This window comes from Simochromis diagramma, unplaced genomic scaffold (assembly GCF_900408965.1).
Source record: "Simochromis diagramma unplaced genomic scaffold, fSimDia1.1 OVJJ01000293.1, whole genome shotgun sequence".
Classification (NCBI taxonomy): domain Eukaryota; kingdom Metazoa; phylum Chordata; class Actinopteri; order Cichliformes; family Cichlidae; genus Simochromis; species Simochromis diagramma.
Window position 1 is genome coordinate 5,693,972 of NW_024386801.1, and position 13,264 is coordinate 5,707,235.

Below are 13,264 nucleotides of genomic sequence, written 5' to 3' on the forward strand. Positions count from 1 at the left end.
ACGTTTGCTTCGGGCTGCTTAGTATTCAAAGACGTGTTGCACTGAATGCCTGCGCCAACTCTGTAATTACAGCCTTGGTCACTTCCCCACTGGTGTATGTTTGTTCCTACAGGGTTAGGCAGGTTCGCTAGAACGAATTATTGAAGTCTTAATGCGGGGACGTTGTCAGTCTTAGTGTATCCTCTGAGGTCCGGGGGTCCTCTAACAGTAATGGACCTTATTTGAGGGTGGGTTATTTCACGCTTCTCTACAGCTATTAATGTTCAGAGGAATGATCTGAGGCTGCTCACATCAAAGACTCAGACAGGTTTGCGTTCAGGTATGATGAAAGGTGACATGCGGCGCTACCCTGTGGACACGGCAGACTGCTGAAGGCTCTGTAAACTCTCAGCTCATTTTTACCTGTGCGTGTGTGGCTTTCTCTCATCTGCAGACTCTTGGATTCTTCTGCTTGTCCTCTCTATAGGTTTTGGTGGGGTCAGGAAGGTTGGTTTAACAACCCCCTGGGTTTTGTTTACATGATGCTTAAATAGTGTAGTATCCACCAGAGCAGCATCCGTGGGCGAGCTTTGTGTGCTTACTCATTAAAACTGAAACTCTGTGAAGTCTTGGTTTTCTTGTGAAGAGCTTGGTTTTTCCGGTTTTCAGTTTTGTTGTGTTTTTCTTTTTCCAGCTGGAGAAAAAAAGAGAAAGAAAATTTACGTTCTAACTGATTCGCTTGACTTTTTTCTTCTTTTTCTTTTTATCAACTTACGCCTGTTTTGTCTCTAAGGTATCTCACAACTCCCTCTGCCATCTGTCACACTGTCACTATTTCTTCATAACTTTCTCTTCGGTAACCTTATCTAAACCCTCCATTGTGTTTTTGTTTTAATAGGAGTTCGTATGTTGGATGGGGAGGTGACAGATGTAGTGGAGGCTCAGTCTCTTAGCCTGAACCCTCAGCACATCCACATTTACAGTGCCAGCTGGGGCCCGGAAGATGACGGCAAGTCTCTGGATGGCCCTGCCAAGCTGGCTAAGGAGGCTTTCCTCCAGGGAATCACCAAGGTCAGTCAGAGCACAAACATGGTCTTTTAATTTACTAATGTCTTGCATTTCTTATTTATAGTATCACTATCAAAGTCACATCACCTCTTTAGTGTAGTCAAAGGAGCTTGCAAAGAAAGTGTAATAAATCAACATCAGCTTAGCTTACAAGCTGTGATCAAAAGGCTTCACAATTACACACAAAATAAAAAAACAGAAATCATCGTTCATTTAAATTTAACTGTAGATTGCTGCCTGTGCAGAAGCACTTTTAACCACTTATACCCGTGCATCTGAATGTCCTCTACCGCGTTTGCTGAGGCTCTCTTTAATTTGACTTTTATCTTGGGAATGAGGACAAAGTCACAAGGAGCCAGTAAAGTAAAGTAATGTAGGTGGTCTGCAAAGACTTTGTTGCTGAGGCCAAAAAAAACTCCCTTTCAATGCACTTTGTGTCAGTGCGTGACGGCCCCCAGTATACTTCAGTTTGTTTCCGCTGAATGTTCTACCTCAGATGTTACAGTGAAACTTTCATTGACAGTCTGACCCTGGGGGACACATTCACGGTGCATAACCCTGTGAATGTCAGAAAAACGATGACCACGCTCCTGGTTGAGCTTCTTACCTGATGCACCGCCTTCAGGCTTGGACACAGCAGATGCTTTCACTAAAACCAGCTTTTTGATCTGTGGGTAATAGCCGGAGACTAAGCTCTCATCGCAGCTGATGATGAATCTCAACATGAAAGCCGGGTCAGATTGACACAGAAGGTGGTATTTTTTATTTGCCAAAGTTTGAGACCCAAGGTGAAATTGGTCTGAAAAAGACTTCCCAGGAGTTATTTAAAAATGCCAGCTGTGTCCGAAGCAGTCCAGAGGTGCACAAGAAGACGATCTTAAGTGAGAGATGGGCTCAATTTAAATACGATGAGTAAGAGAGAATGTGTTTGGCTCAAAAGATTCAGTGTAAACATTCAGAGTGGTTGATTTTTACATGAAACTTTTTATTGCATCACTGCTTGTTCTGTGTGCCTTTGCTTTCCACAGTGATAAATTACTGAAATGCAGAAACCTCCAGATGCAAAAGTGTTGGAGATAGTTTTGGGCTCGTGTTAGGCCAACAGAAACACAAAACAACAGGGACACACACTTTAACACAAAGACCAGCTGCATTCTCTGATAGTTGTCTTGTAGCTGGTCCCAAAAATGTTAATCAGTGAGTTTCAGAGGAGCAGTAGGTGGATTTTGTTGCTTTTATATAAAACTAGACTGCTTGTTTAAGCTCTTGGCTCACTTTGCAAAGAAGCAAAAAAGTGTGTGTGTGTGTGGGTGGGGTGGGGGGTTATAAGTCAATCCAATCTGATATATTTTTGATTTTATAGCAGTTATAGAAGTTAAAGGACTCTTCTTTTCTCTTCTCTTCTTTTTCTCTTCATGCCAGGTAGGTTTTACTTTTTTCCCTTAATAAATTAAATCATCACTTAAAAACTGCAATTGGGATACCTTTTGTTTAAAAAATTGTTTCAGTGCTGTGAAACATGCAACTGTGAAAAATGCACAAAGACTTTTTCACAGTAGTGGTCTTTCCAGGCGTAAATCACCAAAAAGTAATCAAGCGAAGCCTCATGATTGCCAAGCAGCTGGTGATGGTAAGGAGAAAAAAGTCTCTCTTTTCCAGGAAGAACACTTTAATAGAACAAGTCAGAAAAGTTCTGGACAATTTTCTACCTGTACAGTCAGAGCATATTACTTTTTAATTGATGATGGCTTCCCAAGACTGAGGAGAAGGACAAACTCAAGGTTAGTTTGCAAAATTGCCCTCTGCTTAGTCATTCAAGCTTGAATAGAATAAAACATTAAACAGTTTGGACTATTATCTAAGTCTAATACCAACATTTTTCATGTGTCAGTATGTGGCATCAAAAGACGTTATGAGAATAGGCTAATGATAAATGTGAGATGGGAGATAACAGAAAGAGAGGAGCAGTCACTGATGCGGAACAACAGTTACATTAAAACTCTGCTCTAATTGGCATATAAATTAATGAAAATTTTCAGTGAAACCGAATGACTCATTTATAGAATCCCATAATGCAAAATGCTCCTCATATCATGGTGTGTTAGTGAGGAAAGAGTGCCTCACAGCAACAAAGCAGGAGCTGACTGGTTCAGTGTGTGCTCTCCTGGCAGCGAGATAACCCTTGGCACTGGACTGTTATCGTCTGGCTTCTGTAACCAGCAACCAGGACAGCGTCAGGCCATAAATTAAGAGTAGCATGTACAGCTTCTCTAGCCTCTACTGTTAGGACACAGTTTGATTTGGACTGCATCGCCCAGCAGATGTAGTCTTATCCTGGATTCCTTTGAGAGATCATTTGCGAGATGGGGATGTGGGAATCCATTAAGAAAATTAAATGGATAATCATTTTAAAAACGTACTGAACAAGCTTAGTTAAAATTTGTATTCGCATCCTATTGAATTTCCTTTGTACGATTATGAGCTTAACATTTCTGTGATTAGTCATGCCGGAGACGGGCAGTGTCACAACAACAGTGATAAGGAATAAAATATTCCAGCATCTTATCTTTACTAGCAAGATACCAAGAAAATCAGTTAATTTAGTTTTATACTTGATGTAAAAACACAACAATGATACACACTGGTCTGCTCAGTCAGTATGATTAACGATGAAAGAGGTACAAAACAGAGGAGCGGAACAGGCAGTACAACACACGTGGTGCTCTTAAAAGAAAAAGTGAATAAAATAAATGATGGCACATAACGAGAGCCCAGAGTAAGCCCATTAGCAAGGTACAGAGGAGGAGTTGGTAAAAGAAAAAAATCTGACTGAAAACTGGTAGATTTTCTGTGTGTGTGTGTGTGTGTGTGTGTGTGTGTGTGTGTGTGTGTGTGTGTGTGTGTGTGTGCGCGCGTGCGCGTGCGCAATGGCATACATCTGTTTTTTTTCTCACCTAACTAATTTCTAACTGATTCATTTTCTAATGACAGAATGTAATAAATATTCAGTGGAAATATGAGCTGTGGGGAAATTCAAGTGAAAAGTAACCTTTTAAATTACTGGCATTTTTTTTCTTCTTTTAAAAACTGTGTAATAGATTTACAATCAAAAACAAAGAGAATACGTTTTAGCACCGTATAAACCGTATATTTTCCGAGTGTACTTTTTACAACCTAAAAAATAAGATCAGCAATGACAGCAGTAGGTAAGAGTTGGTAATCCCAATTAAAAGTCTGTAAGACCTTAGGAAAGGGACACTGAGTGTTGTTGTCAACCCAGAGCCTATTACAGAGCTGTGGGGTCCTGACAGTCCCGCTGTCTCTGTCTCTTCGTCCAGCTTGGCCTCAGGCGACAGTCATCAAGAATGGGTCAGCGGGCCTCGGGCTAAATATCACCAACATATTGAGAGAAAGAAGGTCAGCTTTGCAGGAAGTGGGCAGACACAAAAAAGAATAAAAAAAAGAAAAAGCAGTAAATCTGTTCTAAAATGCAATAGTAAGCAGAGCAGCAATGCCAAAATTCTGAGAAGTGCACAAATTCTCTGCGATTTGTATGCACTTTAGCTGCTCCAATTTTATACCGACTAGAGGCGGTCGATCGATTTCTGGGGCTTTCCAGCAAATAAAGAGTTACTCTGATCTAATCAGCTGGAGACAAATGTAGCATTTGTGTGTCTGGTCACAAATGGAGCAATCAAATCTTCGCTTGTATTCCTGAGCTGACAAAGAACACCCTTTGTTACTTTGCTAAAAGGGGTTGGTGAAATTTTAATCCGAGCCAAGGATTTCTTGGCTCTTGTTGTCGTTCCAGACCCAGCTGGACCGAATGTACGTATGTCTCAGATAGTGTGTGTAATTTAGGAGCACAGTCTCTCTGCCAGATATCATGTTGTCATTTATCAGCCCTGAAATTATATTCAGCTTGAATAAATTTGGTAATTACATTTCCTCTGTTTGTTATCTGATGTTCTGCTGCAATAAGTCGTTTGACATGATGATGTATTAATAAGAGTTGTGCCTACAGCGCCTCAGTGTTTCTAAAAGAAAGCACGTTAACGACAGGCCGTTTAAGTATGGAGACAAACGTCTCTGTCAAAACCGATTTTTCATACTTGAACCAGCTCCTGATAGCTTCTCCCTCTTAACCTTGTCTGTTCCTGGACTCCAGCCACATGAAGGTGTATGTTTCTGCACCACAGGGACGCAGCGGACTGGGCTCCATCTTCGTCTGGGCTTCGGGTAATGGTGGCCGGGAGCAAGACAGCTGTAACTGTGATGGCTACACGAACAGCATTTACACCCTGTCCATCAGCAGCACCACGCAGTCCGGCAACGTGCCGTGGTACAGCGAGCCCTGCTCCTCCACCCTCGCTACCACCTTCAGCTCTGGAAACCCGGGGGAGAAGCAGATAGTAGGTGTACAAACACACACGCTCACATGCGCTTTAAAGATCTCAGATTTTGTGTAGGATTGTTTTTAATACTTTGAATCTTTGGCACCCTGTAAATGTCAAGTTTGACAGCACAGCTACACGTCCCGCTTACCAAAAGTTCATGCCGACGCATCCAAATTGAACCCGTTTTGAGTGTTTATACACATTAATGTTGTGTCTCTCAAATAGAAAAAAAAAAAAAAAGACTTCAAAATGTCAAAGTCTGAGTGATGTGAAACATACAATGAGCAAACACGACAAACACTGAGCGATGCCATGATTCCTTCGAGCTGCTTGTCACCCGAAGAAAGACTTGCTTCAGGGACGCAGAATAACATAAAACAACCATAAATCTGCCATTCCCTCCAAATTACACCAGAAGCGTGCTGCAGGCAAGTAAATACAACTCCAAATGAAATGGGTAGAAGTGAAGTCATTTTAAAATATACATGAGCGTATATATACGTTGTATTGTTGCTTTAGCACGCAGAGGCTGCCGTTTGGTGCAGTACCCAGTGAGTTTATGCAATTTCCGTTTGTCCCAAACTAGTATTTATTTTCACTCTGTTAGATTTCTGTTTCTCACAATCATGCACTACCAAGTGGCTCATTTTGTGAGCGTATTTGGTCACCTCCATCTCCAGAGATTACACATTTTTTTCCCCAACTGGAGCGAGAGAAAAGCAAAACATAAATTCCCGTTTTTCTAACTAAAATGACAGCAACGGCACTCGGCTGTAATTAACTTCATCTGTTGTGCACACCTAGATGGAATAAAATGTGGCTGTTTGCCAAAAATAAACACATTACCACCGAGTGGCACAAAACACAAAGTTCACTAATTGGCCTTCAAGGCACAGTGTGCTGTTGCTGCAGAGAAAAAGTAAATACGCTATATTTTCACAAAAATAAGGCTTTCAGATAATTAAATGGCACAATTAAAGCACTGATTGTTATTTTACTAAAGGTTAATAATGTTTTCTTATTTTGAAATTTTATGAATAATAATGTGCACAGGTTAAACTGTAGCCAGAGCTACAACTAGTATGTATTTATTGTAAATGTAGGTGGGGGGTTTTTTCAGTTCACTCAATGAATTGTTGCATATTCTTCCCATATCATTCTGATAGGGTGGTCGTCTGTCTTACCTGTGAGACCTTCTGTCGGTATCTGATGCTGACTGTCGTAATTGCTCAAGGCAGAGTGGATGCTCTATTTTGAAAGAAAATCATTGTGTTGTACAGGCCGCAGCGGATTTTAAGCCATATGCGATTCACTTGTAATATGAGATATTTACACAGAAATATCACACATGAGGAATTTTAACGTTTAATTTAATCCGTAAGGTAACATAAACATGGTAACTTAAACGTTAACTGCAAATGCTTTTTTTCCTGGAACAGCGCCTGTAACACGGCTACCTTTAAGTATACGTACGTATCGGTAACACACAAATTTCGTTGCTTATGGTTTTTTTACAGAACAGTGCACAAACAACATTATGTCGTCTCTTAACAACTGGTAAAAATATATACCGTATATATACTACTTATCAATTTTATTGGTCTACTGTTACCAGGCAAAATGTTTTTGGCCGCTTGAAAAAAAAAAATGCATTAGCCGCACGTCAGTATAAGCCGCAGTGTTCACAGTGTGGGGAAAAAAGTAGCGGCTTATGACCCGAAAACTACGATAGACCTGAAATGGCGATCTGTCGTGTACTTGTGGCAGACCACTCAGATGGTGGTTTAATTTGGTTTGCTTTCTTCTGTTGTTGCCTCTTTTGCTGTGTTCTTTTAGTTCTGATCCCTTTGGCAACTTTTGTGCCAGTTTTAGTCACACTCCACCAGATTGTGCAAACAGAAGCTGCTTCTTCACAGTTGTCAGTGTTGATGTGGCGTGCCTTCATGTCACACTTTCATATGTCCTTGAACCTCGAGTCCAGGTGCCCCGTGGGCCTGGCACCATAGGGATTCTGCCATCATCTATGTTTCACATGGCCAAACCGGCACATGTGGCATTGCATAAGCAGCTTTTGCATGCTGGAAGTCTCAGTTTTGTGCGACTCTAGTTTGAGATATTTTGTCCTTCTATGTGATTCCAAGGCTTAGACAACTTAGACGAAAGCTGTTCTTGCTTCGTGATGGGACTATGTCCCCCAAGTAGTCACTGCAGTACAACAGGTGCTCTGCAGGCACAGATTTTTGTTGCTAGGATTAGCTTCTTGTTTTTCCACACTGAGTTTTATCCACATCCTGACCCATGACCGTGGTGTTTTTGATGTTTAAAGTAAGGCCAAATTCATTTCAGGCATGTGAAAACCTATTAAGAACCTCAGAACCGACAGCATGAGTAACTATTCCAAAGTCATGAGCAAACATCAGCTCATAGATCTGCTGCTCTGACTTGCTCTGACTTTTGTCTTGGCTGGTAATATTGCCAAGTTGAACAGTTTGCCAGTGTCAGTTTGTGAGTGTCAGAAGGAATTTTGTGAAGAAGATCCCAAACAGCGCGACTGCTCAGATACTTTCAGGAGCGTTTCCACTTGCAAGGCAGCTGATGCCCTTTTCCAGCTTGTTCAGTGTTGGTTCTGCATCTCACTTCTCCAGTTAGCTGAGGAACAGTGTTTAGTGCAATTTCTGTGACTTTGTTCTCTGTGCCATATATTTTAACTTAGCATTCCACCAATCTCTCCATCTGTTTATCTCCACCAGTGATAAACTCACCAGCTTTGGACTTGAGGAGCTGTTTCGGAATCTGTTGGACCCGTTGCTTTCTTCATTCCTTCAAGCATACCTCTGATGTTTCCAGTATCAGTACCTTGTGTGCATTTCATAGCAAAGCTGCACCTGGTATTTATTAGCACAGCATCTAGTTGTGCTGTATGTCTGCCAGCTCTCAGATCTTCTAGGCTTTGCTTCTGCTTGAACGAGGCAGGCCTTATAGCTTTTATCAGTGGCTTCATTTCTGGCCATCAGCATCTACGCAGTGAGCATTCTTCCTCCTCCTTTTCCCAAACACTATGACAGTTCTATCATATGTGATGCTGCTTATGGAGCCCCACAGTTCAGCTGCGTTTTCAAAATAGTCAACATTTTGTGGAAGATTTTGATTTAGAGTATCCAGATTTTTTCCCATTTGTATTTGATTTTATAAGAAGCAGGTGTTGAAGTGTGCAAGGGTTTTATATTCTGGAATAATGAGGTTTCTCTGGTTGTACTCTCAGCTTGCAGCACCTAATATTCCTAAAATGAAATCTCAAAATATAGTAACCCTATTAGTCCTTCATATACTTTGTGCTTTTGGTGGGAGTTGTCCAGTTCGGGAGACATTAGCCGCAGCAGTGTCTGCCTACGCTTGAATATAATTTCATTTAATGGATTTTGGCTTGTGGCACATATTTGTGAATGAATGAATTACAGAACCATAACCCAGCTATTGTGGGCAGTGTGAGTCACAAAGAATTTTCTTTTTTCTGTATACAACTGCTTTTGGTTGGCATTACAGCTTAGCAGAGTGCCAGCAACATCAGCATTTGCATCCTGTCATGAGCCTGAGCCACTTGTCACAGACACAGTTTTCTCTTAAATGAATCACCTCACAACATGGTTGGTGGGTTTTTCTTTTGTAACGGGATCATATTTCGGGGGGGGGGGGGGACTGAGTTTTTCAGGTGTATTTTTGGCCATAAGCCGATTGCCATTTAGTTCTATTATATTCAAGAGATGGCAGACGTCCCTATAGATGTTATCTCTAAAACTGAGCAACTCACACCAGAATAGTCTCGATAGATAAATAACACTGAATCTGATCTGGGACCTTTTTCTATTTCTAACCTGCTATATGAAAAACTTAATTTGTCTTGTTAGAAAAAAAAAAATCTAAAAATGTCGAGTTTTCAGAGTCATAAAACCAAGAAAATGTCTAAAAAGAAGCTGCAGATAGTCTGAGCTGTTATTTACAAAAGATTTCACTCAATATTTAAAAAAAGATATTTTAAGATGAATCAGTTAACTTCCAGCATTTAATCTGTTAAATATTATTGTTTCAGTGTTATTCTGTCCAGGTCCTATATCTAACAGCTGGCCTGTGCAGACACCTGCCCTCCCTTTGTTTACCCCTCTGACACATCTTTCCACAGATAATGGTCATTAACGCCACAATCTGTCAGGCCAAAAGTTGCAAACCAAGAATCTGTCTCTAACCTTCATAGACCACCTTGCCTTTGGCTTCTTTGTCATTTCTGACATGTCCTCATCGTGACCCAGACAGCCCTCATTAGCTTTCTGGCACTTGCAGAGACCAAGAGGAGAGATGTACGTGGAGTGCTAACATACTCTGTCTCACCACAGCTTGACCTGGCTGGGCTGATTTGGCTGACCTTCATTACCCCAGGTGTGACCCCTTGGCAGGGATCCACAGACCTGAGACTGAACCACCTACTAATTCTCTCCTTCTCCTCTTTTCCATCGCACATAGCTGTGGGGAGAGCTCCTATTGTCCGCGGCCCTCATCTGTCTAGCTCTTAGTTTCTCTGCCTGGGAGCTTCACTCATGTTGAAGTGGGAAACTCAACGTGTCAAATCAACTATGTCTGTCCTCCTGTACTTATTTACACTTTCTCTCTATCTGCTTGTCTCTAAGGTGACCACCGACCTGAGGCAAAAATGCACAGACTCTCACACGGGGACGTCCGCGTCAGCACCGCTCGCTGCTGGGATCATCGCTCTGGCTCTGGAGGCCAAGTGAGTGCCCCTGTATCACCTGTTTCTACATTAGGGAATCAGAAATGTAAAGCTTTTTTTTTTACTTTATGCTACTGTTAACTTAGTTTATTATGATCCACTGCGTGCTACACGTGGGAGTATGTGCGTGGACTCACGTCTGTAAATGCGCAGACGTCTCTGGGAAGGCGGCGTTGGCCTAAATCCCAGCCAAGAAATTCTTTCCACTCCAGATTAAGCTTTTGATAATTGGTTAATTAGTGAGACAAATCAGCAGCTGCAGCCCACACAGACATCTGAATACCTGTAGGGCCCATGGTGAAGATTTTAAACCGGTGAATGTCTCTCATTATTGCTCACCCGGGACTCCAGGTGTCAGAATCCAAGTTTCTGTCAGCAGCTCTAATGTGTTCCTTATTATCTTGAGTCATATCTTGCATGTGTTAAGTCAGTTTTATCAGTAAGCAGTGCTTTACTGTGCATAATTCTCCTCCTTTCCACATTAGTGATTTGCTGACAGCTGTCAAATCAATCCAGTAGTACCACACAGCCAAGTTTCAGTTCTGGTATGCTCAGCGTCTCTGGTTTAACACCGCACAAGAGTCAGTATTTATCAGTGTATAGCCCCCCCCCACTCCTCCTGAAGCCCCTCCTGACAGGCAGCTGTAATAACAGGGTAGCTAGTTTATCAGTCTGGGACCGCACTGGAATTCACAGAGATGGAATCATTTAATAGGCAGAGTGTTTTGGCTTTCTGGTGTTTTATTATTTTATTATTTTCTCCTTCGCTCTTGGCTGAGGTGACATTGAGTGGATCGGAGGATCTTGTCCATTAATAACACATGAGAGGATGTGAGATGTGAATGCTGATGTGGAGGTTGGCGGAGGTGATGCACCACAGTGCAATTCCGTGTTTCTATTTCTGACAACTGTGGTGTTGCTCTCGGTAAAGCTCTGTGATTATCTTAACCCACAGAGCAGTTTTTCTTAGTGGTGACTTAAAGGATTCTCTGTTGGATACTTACAGCTAGACCCCTTAATAAATCTATATGAAGGGGAAAAAAATTACTGAGCTTCAACTATGTTGGAGGTGACCCTGTCCCCAACTCACAGAACCTATTAGAAACTATCATTACAGATAGGCATAGACTGTCCTCCACGGTTTTGTTTTACAGCGTTCCCTGACCTTTCAACACAGTAGGTTATGATGTACCTTTAATGCTGGTATTTTACGCCCATGTTAAAACCTTTATGTGAGTCCATAGCTTTGTTTTAGTTGAGTGGCACATCCCTCAGGGTTCCCTCCACCTCTCAGTGTAGTATTTCAACACTGTGCAGTTGTTCTCACTGTATATGCTCAGATGGATCACATTTCAGGTCTTTTTACAGTCTTCTGACCTTTTCCGTGTCCCATTGCTGCTCACATTTCCCGGCCTGTATTGTTGTACAGTTGAGGTCATCAAAACCTGACATTTCTCATAATGTGCATAATAGGAAGGTATTAGCCTCACCTATTACATGAGAGAATGTAAATGTGATTATATTTCTTTCTTCCCTGTCTGCGCAGTATGAACTTAACTTGGAGGGATATGCAGCACCTGGTGGTGAGAACATCCCAGCCCGGGCGTCTCAGCGCTGGTGACTGGAAGACCAACGGAGTGGGGCGCAGAGGTAAAAACTCAATACAGTTATTAGACAAATCAAGAGCAGGTGGTAACATGTGGAGTTGTGTCTATGCCTCAATAATGAGTACAAATGGAAAGTTCACTAAAGCGCTCTTTTGAAAATGCCTTGCTTGAGAGCGCTTTGGACGGCTTTGGTTGCTATGATACGGAATATGTGCAGATGTGTTACAAGTACCTACCTGACTGCTGCTTAACTGGTAAACGCTTGGTGAACTAAATGTACCTCCAAGCATTATTTTTATAGTAATGTCGCAGCAGTCCAGGGAAACAGGTCTGTTACACACATGCATACTTGGAGCAGCAGAAATATTCGTTTCTCTTACACTCTTACATTAGTTTCTCTTACTTGTTCAACTTTGTTGAACAAGTAAGCTGTGATGGTTGATCAGTATAATATGTGTCTTTCCCTCCAGATGGCAGTATAGCCCAGCCAAGGGATGAGCATTTATTAGCAATTATTTACATTTTTCTCGAGTAAATTTAAATGTTCATTTCTGTTTAGAAAGCTACCCTAAGATTCTGGTTATTACAACTCTTAGCACTTGGTATTTCTTTGCTATTTCTGTGCTAGTTCCATGCCAGAGTGGATTGATGCCCAGTTTCCCAATAACATGCATTTTTTTTCTGATTCAAGTTAAGTAACCAAGTAACTGTGAAATTGTGTTAAAATTATCATATTTTTGATCAGTTTGCTATTCCTATGCAGCGCAGACTACTGAATTTAACAAAAACTTTGTATTTGAAATGAAAATACAGTTATTTAACACTTTTCCTGTCATGCATAATGTTGTAAGCAAAATATTAATTATCGGGTTAAAGAAAAGAAAATGCAGAAAACAAAGATGTGAATGGCTATGGTGGCCCTCATGGAGTCATTGAATACCATAGGTTGTACTGATGAAGTGTGAGCTACCATGTACATGTGGACAAGAACTGATAACATGAACTAACATATTTTTAAACAAATTATATCCCTAATTGTTTATAATGCATACATTTTAGTTTGTTATGCAAAGAAGTTGAACAAATAGAAATCTCTTCTCTGCTCAAAGGAAGGTTTTGTCTTGCTTGTTACAGTTCGGCTATAACCATTACTTAACACGACCTGGCTCAAAGGTTTGTGGCCTAGTTGGTGCCGAGTTTAAGGCAGGCCAATCCGATAGGCTGAGACACTGGGTGGGTATATCAGGGTCTGCTTTGGAGTGGTTCGAATCTTATTTGTGTGAACGATCCTTCTCTGGGGCTACCTCTATGTACAGATCCTCTTCTATTTCTCTTACCTATGGTGTGCCGCGAGGTTTTGTTTTAGGACCTTTATTGTTTTTGTTGTATTTACTCCCTCTTCAGCAAACCTTCTGAGCACGTTTATGGACATT

At 41.4% G+C, this 13,264-nt stretch overlaps 1 protein-coding gene across 3 annotated transcripts in view; it reads left to right on the forward strand.

The window, feature by feature from the left end:
- The window catches only part of furinb (furin (paired basic amino acid cleaving enzyme) b), a 93,297-nt gene that overhangs the window by 70,312 nt on the left and 9,721 nt on the right, over positions 1-13,264 (forward strand). For all 3 annotated transcript variants that reach the window (XM_040025299.1, XM_040025300.1, XM_040025302.1), the window contains exons 8-11: positions 878-1,050; positions 5,247-5,459; positions 10,124-10,224; positions 11,771-11,874. In XM_040025299.1, the coding sequence (XP_039881233.1) occupies positions 878-1,050; positions 5,247-5,459; positions 10,124-10,224; positions 11,771-11,874 (591 nt within the window). The remainder of the gene's footprint in view (positions 1-877; positions 1,051-5,246; positions 5,460-10,123; positions 10,225-11,770; positions 11,875-13,264) is intronic.